General features: G+C 39.1%; 2 protein-coding genes across 2 annotated transcripts; one reads left to right on the top strand and one right to left on the bottom strand.

Annotated features, from left to right (window-relative positions):
• Nucleotides 1-3429: 3429 nt before the first annotated feature.
• Nucleotides 3430-9858, top strand: LOC108679412 (serine/threonine-protein phosphatase 2A activator). The gene is made up of 8 exons (XM_018168030.2): nt 3430-3667; nt 4671-4753; nt 5440-5643; nt 6053-6270; nt 6894-7119; nt 7495-7602; nt 7935-8071; nt 8653-9858. Exons 1-8 carry the CDS (start codon nt 3652-3654, stop codon nt 8813-8815), a joined length of 1155 nt encoding a protein of 384 aa, XP_018023519.1. The 5' UTR covers nt 3430-3651; the 3' UTR covers nt 8816-9858.
• Nucleotides 9859-11878: 2020 nt separating this feature from the next.
• On the bottom strand, nt 11879-15675 carry LOC108679413. Its single transcript, XM_018168031.2, has 4 exons — nt 15433-15675; nt 13850-13982; nt 13198-13417; nt 11879-13059 (listed from the first exon to the last, which is right to left on the bottom strand). The coding sequence occupies exons 1-4, from the start codon at nt 15434-15436 to the stop codon at nt 12883-12885; spliced, it is 534 nt and encodes a 177-aa protein (XP_018023520.1). The 5' UTR covers nt 15437-15675; the 3' UTR covers nt 11879-12882.
• Between the last annotated feature and the right edge of the window lie 4325 nt (nt 15676-20000).

Here is a 20000-nt window from a genome sequence, read left to right as displayed (position 1 = left end):
TATGTATATTGTATATGTTTGTGTACGTGCATAATCTATGTCATTCTATGTATATAAATCTATCTAACTTAACTGTTGAATCTAGTGCTCAGTTCTGAAGAGCAATGATCATGTCATGTGCAACTTTTCTGAGTGACTGCATACAGTCATCTGTGTTCCGTGTGCATGTAACTTATCCATGTCATGTGTAAATTCTCTCTTACATGCTGTCAAGCTCATCTATCACCTCTATTGACCTTGTACAAACAAGGACAAAGAGGCCAGCTTTCCTTACCAAGAAGTCCAACATAACATAAGCTCTCAGGCCCAACGGTCACCCTTGCGGCTGTCCTGTGGCTTTCAGTCCACCCAACGTGGACACCTTGAAAAGAAGAAGAAGAAGATGAGCGTGTGCTGCCATGGCAGCGAGCAGCCAACAGGGTTGGCTGCTACCGTCGGCCGGCCGCCGTCTTAGTGGCGGCCAATTTTTATGTAGGCTTGCGCTTGATCACGGCGGGATCAAGGGGATCAACCAGGTGAGAGTTCCTACTTTTGAGCTTTCAGAGGAAGACAGCTCTGATCGAAGATGATAGTGTTACTTTGGGTCCGGTTGTCTCAGCACAGACCGACACTATAATAGTCTGACAGACATGAACTCTGCAGGCAAGTTGAGTCAAGAAGCGGGAATGCAACGCAGGCGGCGCAGTAGCCAGGAGTTTAGATGACAATGAAGTCTTTCAACATTCTAAGAGAGTTGCAAAACGTGTCCCTAACTTACCCTAAGTAGTAAGTCCTAACCCTAATCCAGTAACCCTCCTATGAGTCCTAGGTATGGGCTATGATGAAGCTGGAGAGTTCTCCTGGATTGGACACCATTGGGATGGGGCCTGGTGGCATAGTGACAAACTAGAAATTTTTAAAATCTGTTCAATTTTAATTTCCTCATTTACTCAAGATTTAAATGAATTTCTTAAGTGTGATAATGCTGGTATCCATGATATTTTACTGGTCTACTTATAGGACTCAAAAATGAACTTGAGGGAGAGTCTAAAACTAAATTCTAAAAACCTTAAACCTCTGCAGTCTGCTTTGCAACTATGCCTGGCAGCCTGGGGGACCCCTGTTGTGTGGTTCCTGGGTGCAGACTGCAGAAAGTGGGTGAATATTGCAAGATTATAGGTGATGCATCACCAGCAAAATTTACGCCTTCAGAAAATCTTGCCAGCACATTTGGATCGAGTGGAGGCTCATATTCCTGCCCTGAGACTGAGACGTCATTATCTGACTGCCAGTATGTATATTCGCTTAAAATACCGTTCAAATGGGGATAAAACTTCTGAAGTTGTCTTTGGTGACAAGATCTCAGCACTTCAACATGGCCCACGGATACTGCAAGAACTCGGTCTCCCTCCATGTCATGGTCAGCCCACTCCTGTGCTTGATCCGGTTCCGCCTTGGTGTTGTTTGTCCCCACTTGTCTGCCTCAACTTCCAAACAAGCTCTATGGATGTCACACCCTGTCTTTTTGCTGCACATCTAGATATAAAGTACCCTAACTACAGGGTAATATACTGCGATGGCTCACGAATGGTTGATGGTTCATCTACTGGTTGTGGTCTCTATATACCATCTACCAAACAAGCTGCTGCATGGAGGTTGAACCCCCATCATGGTATANTCAAACCATAATATTCTTCCTATAAAAACAGTTATTCACTATTTGGTAGAGCCATGTCAACTGTCAAATTTGACACATTTTTTGATGATCTCACCACGTGGCCTGCATTGTCTCTCTTTGGATCTCAATATTTTCCCACTAGATGGCCAAGACCTAGTGTTTTGGCAGTATTTTGACTTGCAAATGCATGACGTCACCATTTCAACCATCAACAAACACATGGAACTAAAACAAAGCTTAATATAAAGGAAAAGCTGGAGAGGTGACGGAATTACCTACGATGTCGGAATATACCGCGTTCACCCTAATTCCGAGACCTCTCTAGTTTTTCCTTTATATAAAGCTTTGTCTTAGTTCCACGCATTTGTTGATGGTTGAAATAGTGACGTCATACCTTTGCACGCCAAACTATTGCCAAAACACTAGGTCTGGGTTGTCTGGCAGGAAAATGTTGAGAGCCAAAGAAAGACAGTGCACACCACTCAGTGAGTCTAGTGAGATCATTGAAAAATGTGTCAAAGTTGACAGTTGACCTTGCTCTACCAAATAGTACCTAATAAACTATTTGTGTAGAAAGAATATTATGGTTTGAGACTTTTAAATAAGTCTGTGAATATATTAAGAATCCTTTAAGTATACTTGTACTTGCTGATTTCACGTCGTAAATAAATTAGTAGATGATAAAGTTAAGAAACAGATTTAGACACATAAAAACTAATTCTGACACAACTTGAATTGGACACACACAGCTCGTTCCGAGTTGTGTGCAAAAATTAAAATCTTCTTAATTAAAAGCTTAATAGCTGTTAATTAAAAGCCTAATTAAGTAGTGTTCAATATTCAATAGTGTTCAAAGCCGTGTCGTAAAATTCAAAGCCGTGTCGTATTCCATTACAGCTCACATAGTGATCGGAATTCGAACACAAGGATGTCGGAATTACGTATTAGTAGAGTTTGAATCACGGCCGGAATTCGTCTGACAACGTGTCGAATTTAGTCACACACAGCGTCGGAATATAGGGATTTGGTAGGTTTGCATTCTATAGGCTTTTAAATAAATATGGCATCATTTTGTGATGTTTCATTGTTGCTGGTCCGTAGTGCGGTGTTTTGAGAGTCACGTAAAGCAAACAGAACTCGAGTAACGCATATGGTTATTTTTTTTAAGTTTTTTATTTCTCGATGCGTCCTTAATGTCGGGATATACCGCGTTTACCCTATTGCAAATCTGGATGACCGCAAGCGGAAAGCGCACACAGTAAGGTTTCCAGTACATCGGATAGATATGGATGCAGTGAAGCTTACCTGGAAATTAGTTGCGATGATGCAGTGCGTGGATAGTAAGGGTTATACTATCAAAGTTGTAAGCAGCATTTTCTTATAAAAATTATCTGGCAACTGATCTTGTAAATGGCTGGCAATGCTTTGGGCTAAAAATAAATATACTGGCAATGCTGCTTGCACCCTCTGCACCCTGGGTCAGGGTGTAGTGTGGGGGTAAGTGGTGAAGTACCTGCTGCAGTGCTGCCTGTAAACAAAAATCACGGCCACATAATCGCATTTCCAGAAATGCAACACTACTTAGTCAAGGCAAGGATCAGGGGTCTTATGGTCCTAAATCCTAATCAAACCAGTTGGTCTAAAATTCAGGATTGGAATTTTCCTGCTTGTTTCTGAAATCTTGTGGCACAAATGTGATGAATCGTTAATATATTTGGAATCTTGTGGCCTGGTAATGTGCTTTTGTTAACAATTAAATACTGTAACCTACACCCCTACAGCCTGCTTAACAGATCAGAGTAGGTAATTTCCATCAAGAAAAAGTCTCTAATTATTTTTTATGAAAAACTAAATTAACATTAAAACCATAAATTTTAATATAATGCACAAATTGGCATTTTCTTAGCATTATAAAATTAAAGCCCAGAAATTGAATATTGATTTTAGCAGCAAAATCAAATGACTGAAGCACAAATTTGAATCCTAAAGAAGCCATGGCTATTTCTATTGGTAAGTACTGCAAAATATATTTGGAGTTTGTTTACTGATTATGAGATTGCAATCAGTGTTGTAATGATCTGTTAGATGGTAAAATCCATAATAATGTTTTAAAAATAGGTCAGCTAGGAGCCTAATAATGCATGAATGTGCTCAAAATTATCTTAGCAGGCATTACTTGTATGTGCCTATTATACTATGCCTGATGATAGGCCTTTGACACGTTGACTCCGCAGTGGTACATATGCGTACCACAAAATGTATTTCTCCAGGACATAGTGGTACAGAATTCAGGTTGCCTAAAATTGGCCAAATCCGAGAACAAAAAAGACCAATAACTCAATATATAGGTATTAGTTTATTTGTAGGTTTTGCAATAAAAATTCCATTTATTTTCTTTTTGCAGTATTTAAAATTTAAATAGGAAGTACCACTATCATAAATTTTAGCTGACCAACATAAATTGAGAAAAACTAAATTGCAGAATTTAGCCAGAAAAAATGACCGTCTGGCAACTGTGTTTAAAAACGGTACAAAAAATAGAATAATAGTACAAGGTGAAGCAATCGGAGTCAACGTGTTAAGGTAATATGGGCCAAAATAAGGCTGATTGTTATTGAAGCAAGATTTATAGGAGGCATTGTCTGGTCTGAACCTATTGATGTCATTCATGCTACTTGGTAATGCAGTAAAATAAAATATACATAACTACTCATTGATATGGTTAAGTGATACATTTTATTGTTACACCATCCAGAAATATAATTTCATTGAAATGATAATTTCTGGAGAAAATACTTTGGCCAATCAAATTCTTATATGTGTGTAAATCTGCTTAGAAGAATTTTTAACAATCATTGATGCCTGTAGGTTGTAGCATATGAAATAGGTATGTTTGAAAATTAGAGACTGGAGTACTTTGTTGCCATTTCATGACAGTCTTTAACAACATGTATGAAACCTGGTAAATCTGGTATGAAACTCATTTCTCTTCTCATTTATGTTTCTCTTTCAGGAATCCATGAATTTAGTGTGCCTAAACGTGAAGTATTCACTGCTCCTGATGTGGAAAAATGGGAAAAATCTGAAGCATATCAAGTGAGTTTCTTTAAGAGTTAATATTATTTAATGGAAGTAATATTGGTAATCAAAAATTGAATGTACTTTTTCAAAAAGATTTTTTGATTATTTGTCATTACATGTGTTTCAAGTTGATATGAATCCATAATACATCTTTTGCTATAAAATTATAAGCTTGGGCATAAGATGTTAGTTTTCAATTTTGTTATCTAAATCAATTTCCATTTCTTTTATCTCTAAGAATGATGAGGCAATGCAATTACAAGCAAGATTTAAGAATTTAATTTCAACTTAGCGTGAAAGTTGTTCTAGCATTATTTATTACATGAATTACCATATAATCCCATTCCCTTCATATTTAAAAACACCATATTACGGTACTTGAATGCAGTTTTGAGCATGTCTACCTTGAATTACCGGTACTGTACTTCAGCTGGAGAGCTATTATGAAAGCTGCAAATGTGGTATTATAATGTGAACAGGATTATTAATCTTGAAGATTATCTATCCCAAACAATGAATGATTGGTTTAAAGGCCAACCTACTAACATTTAATTACAACGTGTTCATTCCATGTACTATATCATTATTAGAATTTTCACAGTATTTTACATTGAATATGTATGTTGTGCTTTCATTTTAAATCGTTCCCAATGTAAGAATCAAATGAATAAATTCATAAGCCAACTCTATAATGTCTCTAGGATGTACTTGGCTTACTGACAAGCCTGAATGAAAGTGTTCGAAGCAAGAGTTGCAGTGCTGAGTGTCATGAGTCTCCAGTCATATCTCGCTTGTTGGTCATGCTCAATACCATGGCCACTTGGTTGGATGAGTTCCCTCCTGTTGACCAGCCTCAGCGATATGGCAATAAAGCATTTCGGGAATACTATACAAAACTTTCACAAGTGAGTTAACACTCTGTTCTTAGAAAAACTAATTGAAATTCTGAAATCATGTGCTTCAAAAATTATTTTTTTCTCTAATCTAAAAATTAAATGCAGTTACTAATTAATCCACATGCAATTAGTTTACTTTACATACATATAACATGCTCTACATAGGACCTGAATCTAGAAATTAGTTCCATGCTGTTCCATATAACAGAATTGAATATATGGAATTTTTTCACTGTTGAAACTTCTATATTTGATAGGTATAAAAATTTTATTGTAGTAATAAATTTTAATTATCATTTATAACTCCTGCTGCTACTACATGTTGTGATAGTCACTTGTTTTAGAGATAACAGTAAACTGGCTGAAAATATGAAATCAATTTGTATTGAATCGTCATGAACTTTGAGGAATCTTTCAGGAGGCTGAAGGTCTTGTGAAGAGTGTGGTGGGAGCAGAACTGGAGGCAGGCAGTCGTGAAGCCAGCACATACCTGGTTGAAAGTTTTGGCAACAGCACACGAATAGATTATGGCACCGGACATGAACTTGCTTTCATCATGTTCTTAACATGCTTGTTTAAACTTGGAGCCTTGCAACAAAAAGACTCTCAAGCAACTGTGACAAAAGTTTTTAAAAGGTTGGTATTAACAATCAAAATTGTCCCTTCTTTTCAATCATAAAATGAAAGCACTTATTTCTTTATTTTATTTGCTTTTTTGCATTGTTATTATACCTATATTATTCATGCCCTGTCATCGATATAGTTGTTATAATTTTTAATTTTAATAATCCATTATTTCTATTTGATTTGTTTCTTAAAATTTCTTCTCATATTTGAACAAAATTCATAATACAAAATGGAACTTAAGAGTTCATATATGTAGCCTACAACAAGAGGTGACTGTACGTGCTCCAGTAAAGCTGGCCATTAGTTGCCTAATATCTACCATTTCTCAGCTGCAGAATCAGTCATATCTCAACTAGGTAGTCATTGGATAAGTGGGAAATATTTGCTTAATTTCTTTAAAAATGGAATCGATAACCCTTTTAAAAAATGTTATTTCTATCCATGAGAATAATTAAATGAAAATGTTTACGGCAAACTGTTACTGGCAAAATCGAATTATTGAATCAAAATTCCATTGACAAATAAGTGTTCTAGACTATTGTTCCAAAATCTGAAAGGTTCCCCAGTGAGAAATGTACTGTAATTTTGATGTTGTAGCATCCATGGTTCATACGTTTTTCCCTGCTCTGCAGATATTTGGAGTTGGTGCGCGAGCTGCAGTCAACTTACAAGATGGAACCTGCTGGCAGTCAGGGAGTGTGGAGCCTCGATGACTATCAATTTATTCCTTTCATTTGGGGTTCATCACAGCTTGTTATGAATCCTAAAATTGCTCCTGAAATGTTCACAAACCCGAAAGTAGTTGAAGACAATGCAGAAGACTACTTATTCTTGGCTTGTATTAAATTCATCCTTGAGGTATTGATTACATTTTACTGTTCATGTTTAATAGATTGAAGTTTAGTATTTTTCGGTGCACAAAAAGATTTTAGTGTTTATTGTCTCTATTGTAATCCGGAAGCAAGCTTTTTCCCTGCATTACGTGACCCAAATTTAGCATTTAGAATTTTGATCATGCCTGTTAAATCTTTTCTCACATGCAAATATGAATGTAACATGCAATTCGCACAATTGATATCTGTCAAAAATCATCTAACTTTTTTGTAGGTAAGATGGAAATTAAATTTCTATCCCTTTGTTTCCAATATGATTTTCAATTTTTCTTGAATTGGGTCAAAATTGCTAAATTATTAATGATATCATTCATGCCGACGGTTGCTTTGAATGTTATAGGTAAAGAGCGGACCTTTTGCCGAGCACAGCAACCAGCTGTGGAACATCAGCGGGGTTCAGTCATGGTCCAAGATAAACCAGGGGCTCATCAAGATGTACAAAGCTGAGGTAAGTCTACTTCTCAGTGCTATTGAAGGAAGCATTTTTCATCCTTATTCCTAGAAGCCATTACTCTACTAATTAACAACAGTTGCATTTCAAGTGTTTTTTTTTGTCAAATCTACCACGATAATGCATTAAAAAATTAATTGTATCCAGGTGCATTAGCAATACAGTAGTTTCTTTCATTGTAGAATATTCTCTCAATAATAATAATAGTAAACATACTTCACTTCAATAGATTCATTTTTATGTAGAATCATTAAATAAATCGGCATTCATGGTTACTATGATTAGATACTTGCGGCGGCTGCAGTGATTCTCACTAAATGACATGTCAGGTGCTGCACAAGTTTCCGGTGGTACAGCATGTGCTCTTTGGCTCAATTCTGTCCATCTCTGAAGCCTCATCTCGTCCACACCAACCTCCCTCAAGCCTTACGTCAGCTCCCGGCATGCCACACCCTTCGGGCGCCAGGTGCTCTATTTTATAACATGTGACTTAGCTGTCACTCGTTGGTTCTTAATGCCTACTCTGTATTACCGCCTACCTTGTTAATCTATAGAATATATTGTGCCGTCAACCCTCAATGATACTTGTTGATCTTTATTTCAGCCTTCATGTCGTTACTCTGTATTACCCCTATACTTTATGGAACGTGCGGTGACGTTAGAATTCTATGTCCAGCAACTGTTCTGACCTCATTCCGACTGATATTCTAACAATGTAAAAAATTGAGATCACCCATGCTTATTTTTAGGCCTATTGGTGGTGTAATTACAGGTACATTCGGCAAATCTCGGAGATAATGATGAAGTTTGCTTGCACGAGTGATGATATTCGAATATCGTTGAAACAGTAAGACAATTTTAACTTTCTCCTACATAAATCTCCGCTAGGATTAATATTACATAGATATGAAAACTAACCTGTCGTTTAGGTTGGGGGCTTGTTTGTAATTATGGTACTTTTCAATCATTTCACCTAAAGCTAAAAGTAACTAATCAGACTCATCAGTTTGAGAAAAGGCAGTTCTATATTTCATTGTTTTTGGGCAGAGGTGGCGGCAGGTCGTTCAGTGTGGATTGTGGTGCTACGGCCGCCCCGTTCTCCGCCTTGGGCCGCAAACCGTCGCTCGACGTGTCCAGCATGGCCACTACCAGACCTCCACCGTCTTTCCCTCCACCTCCTACAGCTCGACCGGACACTGGATCTTCATAAGGGCACGGCCACCACCGCTCTTGCACACGCTCACATCTTACTGCACGGCTTTGCTAACCTAACACTAGGCTTTGCTTCGATCGTGACCGCGGCTATCACTTCATAACCCCACTCATAGTTTCGGTTGTGACAACAGCCATCATTCCCATCCCCCTTTTGGTGTTGACCACGGATATCACTGGTCTCCCCTTCCCCCCTCCTCTTGCTGGAACATAAGAGTTCTTAAAAATTGCTTCCTCTGCCCTTTCTGTTCCCTCTGTATTGCTGGGCTTACGTACAGCCTTCTTAGAGGTGTGACCATCGTTGTTGTTGTTCTAGGATCTAGGTATTGGCTAGATTTGTTTAGAAAATCATGAGTATGTCTTACATGATTATTTATTTGAAACTAAATTTTACTGAACGAATTGGTGGACGAATGTGTGCAAGGAAATACAAAAAAGGTATAGCTTGGCTTTTGCGTCCTCAAGCGATATGCCAGGTTCTAATTGACTGGATGTGCTGACACATGCCGGGTTAGGTAGGAATGCGACCATCCTTGGCGCCTCTAAACCGCTTGCTCGCCGGATTTTGCATGTCTCGCTGAATGATCAATGTCATAATTTGGCTCTGAATGTGCAAGTAAATCATCAATATCGTTGTTGTAGCTCGTTATACCTCAAGTGAATGATCTATATATTTGCCGTTTGATTGTAAAGTCCACGTGAATATATACGAATTCACAAAATTCAGTCGAATTTTGTTTTGACTTTGGAACCTCACTGCAGTCAGTTATCTAATGCCATTGGTTTGTGAACCTTGACACTGAGATTTATGTGTGTTAGAAGAGATGTTCTCAATGTTGTCTCCCCGCATATTGCTGTTCTAGCCATGAATATTTTGCTTCTTGCAATATCTGCCTCTTGTTTATTACACCATAAAGGCAAGCCAACGCTGTTGTCACACTAATTGATTTTCAAGAATCTGTCATAACACCAGCGAGTTTTCTTTGTGAAGCTTGAAAATCATACCTTTCTATTTATTGCTTTTTATTTTTCCATTCGTAGCATAATTTTATCTATTCATTATAATATATTAATCCGAAGCCTAAATTTTATTGCTCAATTAAATTACTTACGTTAACTGCCGGTCAATGGCTTAGTGAAGTTGGTAGTTTTTCAAAAAAACTTTTGGTGGATTTGGATTGAGCGTAGTTGACTAGCAATGTATGTTATCCCATGCACCGCTGCTTAGCATCAGTTTTGTGAAGCGTTCCTTGTGATCTCAAATTTTTTGTCTTCAAATATATGTTAGGTAACGACATCACATTGATGATCTAGAGGGCTTTATTGTCGTATGATGCATATAAATTTTTATATTTTTATTCTTTGTTTCAATGCTAGTTAAGGGTTTTCGCGTCTCAAATTGTATCATGTGAGCGTAAACTAAATCGGCATGAATTCAGAATTTCAGAACTTGGATCGGAACTTCCATCTCTGAAATTCTTCTATATGTTCAATATTCAATAAGGACGATGACGCTCATTGTGACGCGCGCCAAATGCTGTTCTGCCAGAGCGATTCGGATTGCTTAATTGGCTGGTCGTGCATCGCATAGAAAAATATTTATATATATGTATTCGGTGTTGATCATTCTATTCATTATAATTATATTTTTTAATTAGATCATCTGTAATTGAGACGTAATATTCACTAGACGTGGTAGAGATTGATGGAAAAGTACTAGACCTGAATCAGCATGGATAACATGACGGAACACCACGCGATCATGACCACAGTAGTGGGCTGAAGTCATGATGCTAAAACAGGGCTGGCAGCCTTAGTAAGGCTCCCCTAACTTAACTAGCACACCGCCTTGTAACATTCGTTAGAGTTACTCCGATCTAACGGTCGACGTCCTAGCCTATACATGTTTGTATCGCTAATGTAACTCTCATGTATTACCACTCCATATCAAGAAAAGTTCCCTCGACAGATGGTGTCTCACTTATCTCTCACGCACTTGGGTCAACGAATCCCTGTCCTCAGGTTCAGGTAGAACTAATAATATATTCAGTCAGGTGGCGCTTAATATGACCGCTTGACATGTGGAGCCACGAACGGGTTGATTAATGTGGACATATGTATTGCAAAATATATTACAGATATTCTGAGTCTCATAACAGCACTGAGAGTTGTACAAATTTTATGAAATATATCATAATTCATTTGGTGGCTGAAGAAGTTCAATCTAAGCAAAGCTGGTGTTCTGGAGGAATACACAGCTTGGTGCTGAGATGACATTGAAATGCGTTTCAAAACTGAATGTTGCCGTAGAATGTACCAGTATACCGGAAACCAGTTATGTTCCGAGCATCAAGAAGTCTTGCTTACCGGAAAAAATATGCAGATCTATTACGTGCTGATGTTGGATGCTCACATGGGAGTTCTGTTCTAACTGTTGAGGCAAGAGGTTCCTTGTGCTGAGCTCCCGTGACAGTAGCCGGCTTCGGCCGGCTGCTACGTCATCCTTTCTAGAACTATCTTTCTCGAATTCTGCCCTGGAGTGGGGCTATCTGCCCTGGAGTGGGGCTATCTGCCCTGGAGTGGGGCTTTCTGCCCTGGAATGGTGCTCTCCGCCCCGGTGTGGTCTCCACTTTGGTGGCCCCGTTCTGTAGCCCATCAGCCATTGAGAAATCTTGAGGTTTTTTTTCAAGACACCCGATTTTGTACAAGAAACCATAATTCAGCCAAGTTCCTTCAACTGTTCTGACGTGGGGCCGCATTGAACCAGTCTTCAGAGGCTCCCATAAATTTCAATTAAAGAAAAAAAAAAGATGCTCACATGCAGGTCTATTAAGAAACCATCTTTATTGTTGCTGACAAATCGCATTAGTCTTTGTGGAGCTCAAGACTTATCTATTGAATTATTTTTCAAATTCTAATCGTTGCGTACAATTTGTGCCCTGCATTGTGTGCAATTTATCCCTCTCATGATATAACTTACAAGCCAGGTTCGATTAGTCGAGATTCGTCACAATGTAAAGAACAGTGAACACTCGAGGTGTTGGAAGGATATTGCAAATTCTGAGGGAGAAAATATTTATTTCATTGTAGGTACATGGAAATTTGGATCATCCGAAAAAATAACAGCAAATTTTAAAAAAGTATTGTGATTTACTTCGAATGAGCGTAAGGAGTTTTTTTAGACATGGGTACGTCAAATTACTCCGATGCCTTCAAACGTCAGTGACACACGAGTCGCCACGCAGAAGACACTGCTCTTAACTCGTCACTTGTCCAAAACTGTAAAATACAGGTCTGAACTGCGATTTGTAGTGTTCCATTAAAACATGGTATTTATTAGTTGTTTTGATCTCCGCATGAATGTTGTGGCTCACTTCTTTCAGTAAAATTAATCGTTTCCATTAAAGTTAATCGTTCCTGCTACAAGAGTGCTGTGGCGAGTTTAGTGACACTGATATTTAAGAATGCCTCATGAAGTGTGTCACTGATCCTCAAGATGCATATGAGCTTCGCTTCCTTCAGGTCGCTCGGCCTCATTGGCAGCACATGACGACTGTTTACGACATTCGGCGCCTTGTAGTTGCGGTGGCACATGAAAATCTTACTTTCTAAGTCAGTTTAGTACTTTAGAAGTCTAAGTATTTCCAGAATCCTGTTACTATTGATGGGTTAAAGTAAATCGTACTCCAAATCTTTGGATCACATTCAAGTTAATTTTTCGCATTCCAATCTGCGTTACACAACATATAGCCATTTTATAAGTTACGGGTACACAACCATTCATGCTTTTACAAGAGAAGACTAGTTTTTGCTACTCTTTACCTTACCGGTAAAATGTACCGTAGATACTTATTCAATTTTGTGTTGACTTACTTCAGTTAGAATTATGAATAATCTGAAATAATTTTATATATGCATGCTAACAGAAACACGACTATATATTTTTTACGCTGTTATACACTTTTTATTGTCTGGTAATGGAGAATAAGTCACCTTTATTGAAAATTCTTGTGGTCTTCATTTCATGGGGATGACAGGAAAGCCTTCTAATCGTGTATAAAATGCTCAGTTATACCAGGTGCAGTTCGAGTTTGGGTATTGCGTGCAAATATTTGGTTGGGATTTTTCTGTGTGCTTGGGGTCGTTGGAAGCAAGTCGAGCGCCCACTACCAGGTCTTTGATGTTGCAGTAGTTGACGCCGAAGTCGTTAATGGCGTACCACACGTCCGACCTGCTCTTACCCTGCCGTGAAAATTGCGAGAACGAACTAGAAACACTGCCTTGCATGAACGAATAAGATTATATTGCTTTATTTGCTATATAAATGCTGTTTTCCGAAATATGCCATGAGATCTTGACTCAAAAGATGACTTGACTCACCCTGACATTACAGCCATCAGCCGAGGTCGTAAGGTTGAAGCTTATGGTGTCCCGGAAGCGCGGGCTCGGGGTGAAGTGCGCGCCGCTGATGAGCCCGTCCCGCACGCCCAGAAAGTTGTAGCCGCAGTGATCTTTGGGCGCGTCGCAGACCTCTTCACTCCACTGCTGCAGCTGCTGCACCAGCAGCGTCTCCACCTCAGAACACGGCTTCCCGAACGTCCTAAGCAAATCATTACCAACAGATTAGCCGTGAGAAGTGAGTGAGACTGGAAAGTTTTGATGAATTTTTTCAAGTAATTTCATGACGATAAGAGTGGTATTGTATCAAAAGAACAGAACTAATAAAAGTAAGCAAACTGTCATTGAAGTAAAATTATTTTTAGTTCACATGCTACGAAAAGACAGAGCATGATTAGCGGTTATTGCTATGACCTTCAATGGAACAGCGTTGCCAACAAAGACAAGTTTATCATCAGGCGATGGCGTCTCAAGGTCTTGTTCAACTGAAAGGTTTTTTGCAGTCTATGTACAGACCGAAAAGTTTGTGGAAGAGCGCCACTGAGGAGCTTGTGACAAGACTGAACCTTTTTTCCTCTATTCTAATTGACCGGCACTTCGTTCACGGCACTAGTCTTTTGTCGTCTTTACTCACCAGTCCACCTGGCAGTTCGCGTGTAGTGGGTATGGCCAAATTTTGTCCCTGAGGGCCGCAAAGATGCCCACTGCCCCGCCGATGACGCAGGCAACCACGACGATCACGATCACGATTACGACACACACACGACCTGCCGCGAGACATGGGATTGGATTTTTGTAACTCTTCAGCCAAGACGACCACAAAACACACACGGTCTAAGCGTATCATGGTACTGGATTTTTTTATGACTACCTTGGCTTCAGCCGAGACGATCATAGCCTTGAATCACTGCTAGAATCTTCGAGTGAGGAGATCAATTCAGGATTTTGTTCGTTTAGTACGTGATAAATAAATTGACTGAACTGTGATCATTCAAATGAATACGTGTTTTTAATGCAAGTATTTCGTCTAGAATTAAGCTAAAATGATCACTGCATTTTAGTTCGCCCAAACCCAACAAGGCGGTCACTCGTGCTCTTCTGTTCAAAATGGGCATCTTGGAACTTACAAGAACGAAATAAATAGCGAAATTTATGTGCATGATTATAAATTGCGTACCGCGATAAACTTTATTAGGTATTGATATTGGTACTTCTACAAATTCATATAAGTGGTAACACTTTTACACGGGTACTTTTCTAACAATCATTAGTATTTTTAGCAGATCTAGGAGCAGATAAAAAACTGATTCCATATCATACTCGGATCTCAATTTTGCTTGCAACAATTGCCGCTTGCGTGTGACGATGAAAATGGTCCGCCAGAATCTATTATTTATCTCCAGCGTTTTGCAGTCTGTCTGAATATATTTGCTCGATAAAATATAACTAATATTGTACCTATCGCAGAACTTTTTCTGATTTAAAATACATTTATTTTCGTATCATTGAAAAGGCAGGTGAAAAATAATCTCCTTTGGAATAAAATCTGATGCCCGCATCTCAAGACACATTAAAAATTTAACAATGTTGACCATCGTACGTCAGAACAAGCTGAGCGAGAATGGAAAACGTTGGGATGATTCTTGAATTTCTATACAAGCTGGGCAGGGTGGCCCAGTGGTTACAATTGAGAGTACAAGGTTGGAGCAGCGAGTTGTGGGTTAGATCCCAGCTACCGGCGACAGTTCTGGTCAGAATCGGCGAGTAAGCCGGGCGGTTAAGCATTGCACAATTGGTGCAGTGAATGGCGTGTTCGAGATCGCAACAAGCTGTGTAAATTTTGCGTTGTTTATAATCGGCGACACGGCCAAATCAACGCTGACAGCGTTATTGATATTACTAGATCTTGCAATGAACTAATGTTTGTTGGCATAATTAATGTACCACAACTACGATTAATGCGTCGCATAAAAAAAACCTCACCGAGATGATACGGAAATGTTCTTATAGTAGATTTAATTTTAACATAATCTTATTTTAAATTATCCTGCAGTTATTATGTTATAATAGATTCTTAGCTTTTAAACCTCCGCTCATTAGTAAACGATGAACAAGTTTCAACTTTAACTATCTAACATTAACAATAGGTAACGGTTACTAGCCAACAATAACAATAGGTGTCAATTATATTCGTGGAAGTTTCAATCATTTACTCACCCATTGTAGAAAAAACGCAGTCTATATAATTACGTAATCTCTTATCGCATTCTCGAGGGGAAAACGGGTAACAAAATGACAATTCTTATGTCAGGTAGGTGTGTGTTTGTTTTCTGCTCTTCAATGGTCTTATAACCTATTTTAAAACGATAAAAATATTAAATTTTATTGTTAGTTACGATGTTCACCTTAGATATCACGATGTTCACCTGTAGAAACATTGTATCAATTATCTATGCAAGTCTGAAAACTTAGGCACTAATATTTTACACTCTAGTTCCCTGTGATTATTTCCTTGCCAAACAACTGAAAAGTCAGCGTACATATCTCATAGTTACGTAGCGGCAGGTATTATAAATGACAGCAATCATTGGCAGGGATCTTCTTACGTACACAAAAAGTTACTTCTCCTGAACGTTCGTCATGCACACGCTCGCGTCGAACACGAAATTAGCGATCAATAGTTCCCGCACAGCTTCAAGTCGTTGCTGTACCGTTGCCCCATGATTGAACTATGCGATTCTCCCAAGATAGTTCACTCCATATTAAATTACTATCAGTACCATCATGCAAATAAATATCTTCTCTCGAATACAGTTCAGAGAAACTTTTATGTTAGTACGAACGCTCGTGAATGTGGATTCTACAAATACCTACAATCCAATGCTTATAAAAATATCATCATAATATGTACCCTCTAGTCTACGCCTCTAGAGTCTAGGCTCTAGGTACATCATCTATTCCAACGATCACTTCTAAAACTAGATCATGACATTTATCTCTGGGCGATTTTTGTTGATAATAACTGTACGTACGACATTTACTCATGCTAAAGTTAATTATGTAAAGTTTTAGACGTAATTCTAATTTATGTACTCGTACACACCCCTACGCGACTGCGACACAACACCAGCTGAAAGACCACGTGACAACTATGAAGATTCTATTTGATGATTACTGCCATCAAAAATTCTGTTTAGTATGAGATTTTCTTCATGGAAAACAATTGTCGTGAAAGCACCAGTGTGACCAGAATTATTTTAATAAATCGAAACTGTTAACAAACATCTCTGTTAAATGTTAACTTAAGACGGATGAGACCTTGGGTGAACATCACGATTGTATTGACTTTCTATCAGTCTTTTTAAACTTCACCATTCACTGAATCACGTCTGCCCTCCGTCGCTGCCAACGACGCAATGATGCTAGTGAAGACCGCAAGATCCTGACATCTCCTGCCAAACTCTGTAAGATATGTACTTGAAACTTCAAAGTTCACCCTACAATAAGACAGGCATATTCGATGTTCGGGTGAATATGGAACGACAACTTCTTGCTATTGAACTTGAAACAATGGATAAAGATCATATAAATTTCTTCCTCAACTTGAAAAAATAGGAACCTGGAATGTGACATATGCACTACCATCACAAGGCAAATATCAATATGGTGTAGTTTCCCCAATTGACCCAGATGTAGAAATAGAACGGTGAATCTATACAGTATACCGTTTCGTGTATCTATGCGTTTAATTGCGTTAACGGAGCGAACTAAAATAATTCTGATGACAGCAGGAGTGTACAGTAAATAAATAGCTTCGTTGTCAATCAATTCTAGATCAGTCGCAATTTGAAAAATTTATGTGTGAGGGAAACCTGCTAAGGCTGAGCGTTTAGTGAACCAATTAAAGTCAAAGTGGACAAAAAATGTATCGATGCTGGCAAAAACCTAATTTCAACATATATATACATTTTTAATTTGGTCCCGACCGATTACGATTTAACTACCTTATTCGTGGTTGAAAATGTCACCAGTTACAATCCGCAATTATTTAAATTAAATTCGAAATCAAATAGTAAATTCGGGTATTATTGCAGATTAACTACATCCAAAAAAAGGGTTTTTTTTTTAATTATATGTTTTTTGGGGTGTAGATTACGAATCTGAAATCCATTTTTGGCGGTCGGCATCGGAAAACCGATTTTTTTGTAAATTCGTATGCAAATATTAAATTTTATTTCGACGAGGTCAACCTTCTACATTTCTTCTAATCTGAACTGGAAGATTAATGCCAGCTTCATCTTTCTAGCACACTCCAGACAGCACAGCTAAGCTAACCAGTATAGATCGTCGTAAGCTACTAGTACTACCGACGCTACGAGCCACCAACACCAAGCATATTTACGTTTGCGAAATTCGAATTAACGGAGCCGTTGGTGTATAATATATCCCGTCTCCTTTAAATTTTAAGCACCTTAGCCCTAGGTGTAAGCAATAGTCTCCAAAAACTTACGTTATATTCGAATGGTTTTAGGACAGGGTAGATTCGAAAACTCCTTTTCATATTATCTGGCGATTGCACCCGCTTCATCAGGAGTATTTCAATGGTAGTTATCCAATAAAATATCTCAGAATTGTGAAGAAAAAATGGATCGCATCATGAAGCATATTTGGCTGCAAATTTCTTCCATTGAGTTGACATCGGGAACATTTTGATCCCGTATCTACTACAGGCAACGTTGTTCTATAAAAAAACAGCCATTCCGTATCTACTGCATCACGTATCTTCAGGTTACGTTGCGCTGTATGAAACAGCCATCCCGTATCTACTTCAGGCCACGGTGTGTTGTAGACGACATCCATCCTGTGTTTCGCAGTCAGTCTAGTTCACCATTGCGTTGACGGGACATTACTGCTATGGCAGCGCAGCCCGTACAGTTCCCATTAAGAATGTCCACCGAGAGCTACATTGATCAGATTATATGGGAGTGCTACATTAAGAAAACTTATGGTTTTAACTGCGAATGATTCAAAGCGTCAAGAGAAGCGTAAAAACCTGGGTCGAAGCTGTTAATATAAGCCTATAGTTAGTATTAGAAAAGCGTTTAGACTTTAGGGGAAGCAACAAAAACGATAAAACTGTACTAAAGGCTTGTATAAGCAAACCTGGAGCGCTGCGATCATGAATTTCAGACAGCTTGGAGGCTGTAACTCCTTAACTTTGCTCCGTTATCTGTTAGAAGCCAATTCAATTTATAAATTGACGATTCCTCACGAGACTGTACCTTTTGTGCAAGACTATAGAGTTCGGCACCTTTAAGCGCCCCATACACTAGCGTATCTAACTCGCGAGTCCGGCTAGCTGATTCAGACTATCGGATCTGATCTGGCGGTATTTCTCCATACACCTACGTACTTTGCTCGCAGCGTCCAGCCGTGAAGATGAGTCATCCGAGGCAAGTTGCCGCTGCTGCCATCGTTTTGAGTGAACTCGGGGGAGTGAAAAAGCAGCGGAGGAAACGATCTATGTGGTCGAAAGAATGGCTTGTCAATCGACAAAGATTCAGCCATATAAATTTGCTAAATTTCATTCGCGACGATAGCCGAAACGACTATCTAAACTAAGGATGTCTGCAGAAAACTTCAATGTCCTATTGGACAAAGTCAAACCCTTCATACCTAGCTAAACGAGACACTGTACTTCGGAAAGCTATAACAGCAGAGGAACGGCTAATTGCTACTCTACGTTTTTTAGCCACCGGACGGTCGCACGAAGACCTAAAGTTCTCCACCATATCACCACAATGTTGGGGTGTACGTATCATCTGATGACGCATCACATCGCGTGCTCTCGCGAATCCTTCTCAATTATTTCCTGAAAGATGCTCGAATATTATCCACTTTTATCTTAACAAATTTAAGGTCTGCATTTACTACTTTTTCCGCGTAATTCCAACGTGATATTCCATGCCTTTTCTCTTTTTGATATGTTGGAATATTCTGAGCAACAAACTTTCCAAAGGCACGGCAGTTTGCGGTAGTCTTCTATGAACTTTGTTTTTGTTAAAAAGTTGGGGCTCATGAATAGCCTGGAGTCCGCCATCGCTGCATACGTCCTCTCAGATTGACGTCTGCATAGCAACTGAACTCGAGCCGAGCCCCACAGCAAGCAGTGGAAGCCCTGGCTCGGCTCGCCTTTTTTTGCACACCTCGGCTCGTTTGGCGCCATGTTTGGGGGGTTTTTGTTTTTGAGGTTAGCCGGGCTAGACTCGCGAGTCGGACTCTATGCTGTATGGGGCCCACTGTCATAGCATATAGTCTCCCACTGTCAGCATAGTCTCGCTTAGCTAAATTGGTGTCAGCGGCGGGTCTACTACGTACATCAGGCTAGGAAAACCAGGTCCCAATTCCAGTGTGAAGTTATTCAATTTAGGCGACCTAAAACTTGATCATCATAAGAGTGAAAAATGCCATATTTCGGTGAAGATGTCGACGGTACAATCGCAACAGCTCGCAGGAATAATTTGAACTTTTACTTACTGAGCTTGTCGCGCAAATCGTGCTCACGTAGTTCAGCTACATGTGCATCGAAAGCAGCTCGTATTGTAGAGTGACTAAGTGATTGTGTGTAGTCTACAATGGCGGGACCTCATTTACGAGAAGTTGTAGCAACGACATCGAGGGCATTCTTTCATAGGGTACGAAACTGTTTACTAAATTTCCGACGTGTCGCGGTCATAGACATTTCCACCAGCTGGCTAATTCAGTATTGGGAAGAAGCGATCTCT

This window comes from Hyalella azteca, unplaced genomic scaffold (assembly GCF_000764305.2).
Source record: "Hyalella azteca isolate HAZT.00-mixed unplaced genomic scaffold, Hazt_2.0.2 contig5778, whole genome shotgun sequence".
NCBI classification, from domain to species: Eukaryota; Metazoa; Arthropoda; class Malacostraca; order Amphipoda; family Hyalellidae; genus Hyalella; species Hyalella azteca.
Note: the sequence above shows the minus strand (reverse complement) of the source record. Positions and strands in the feature narration are given on the sequence as shown.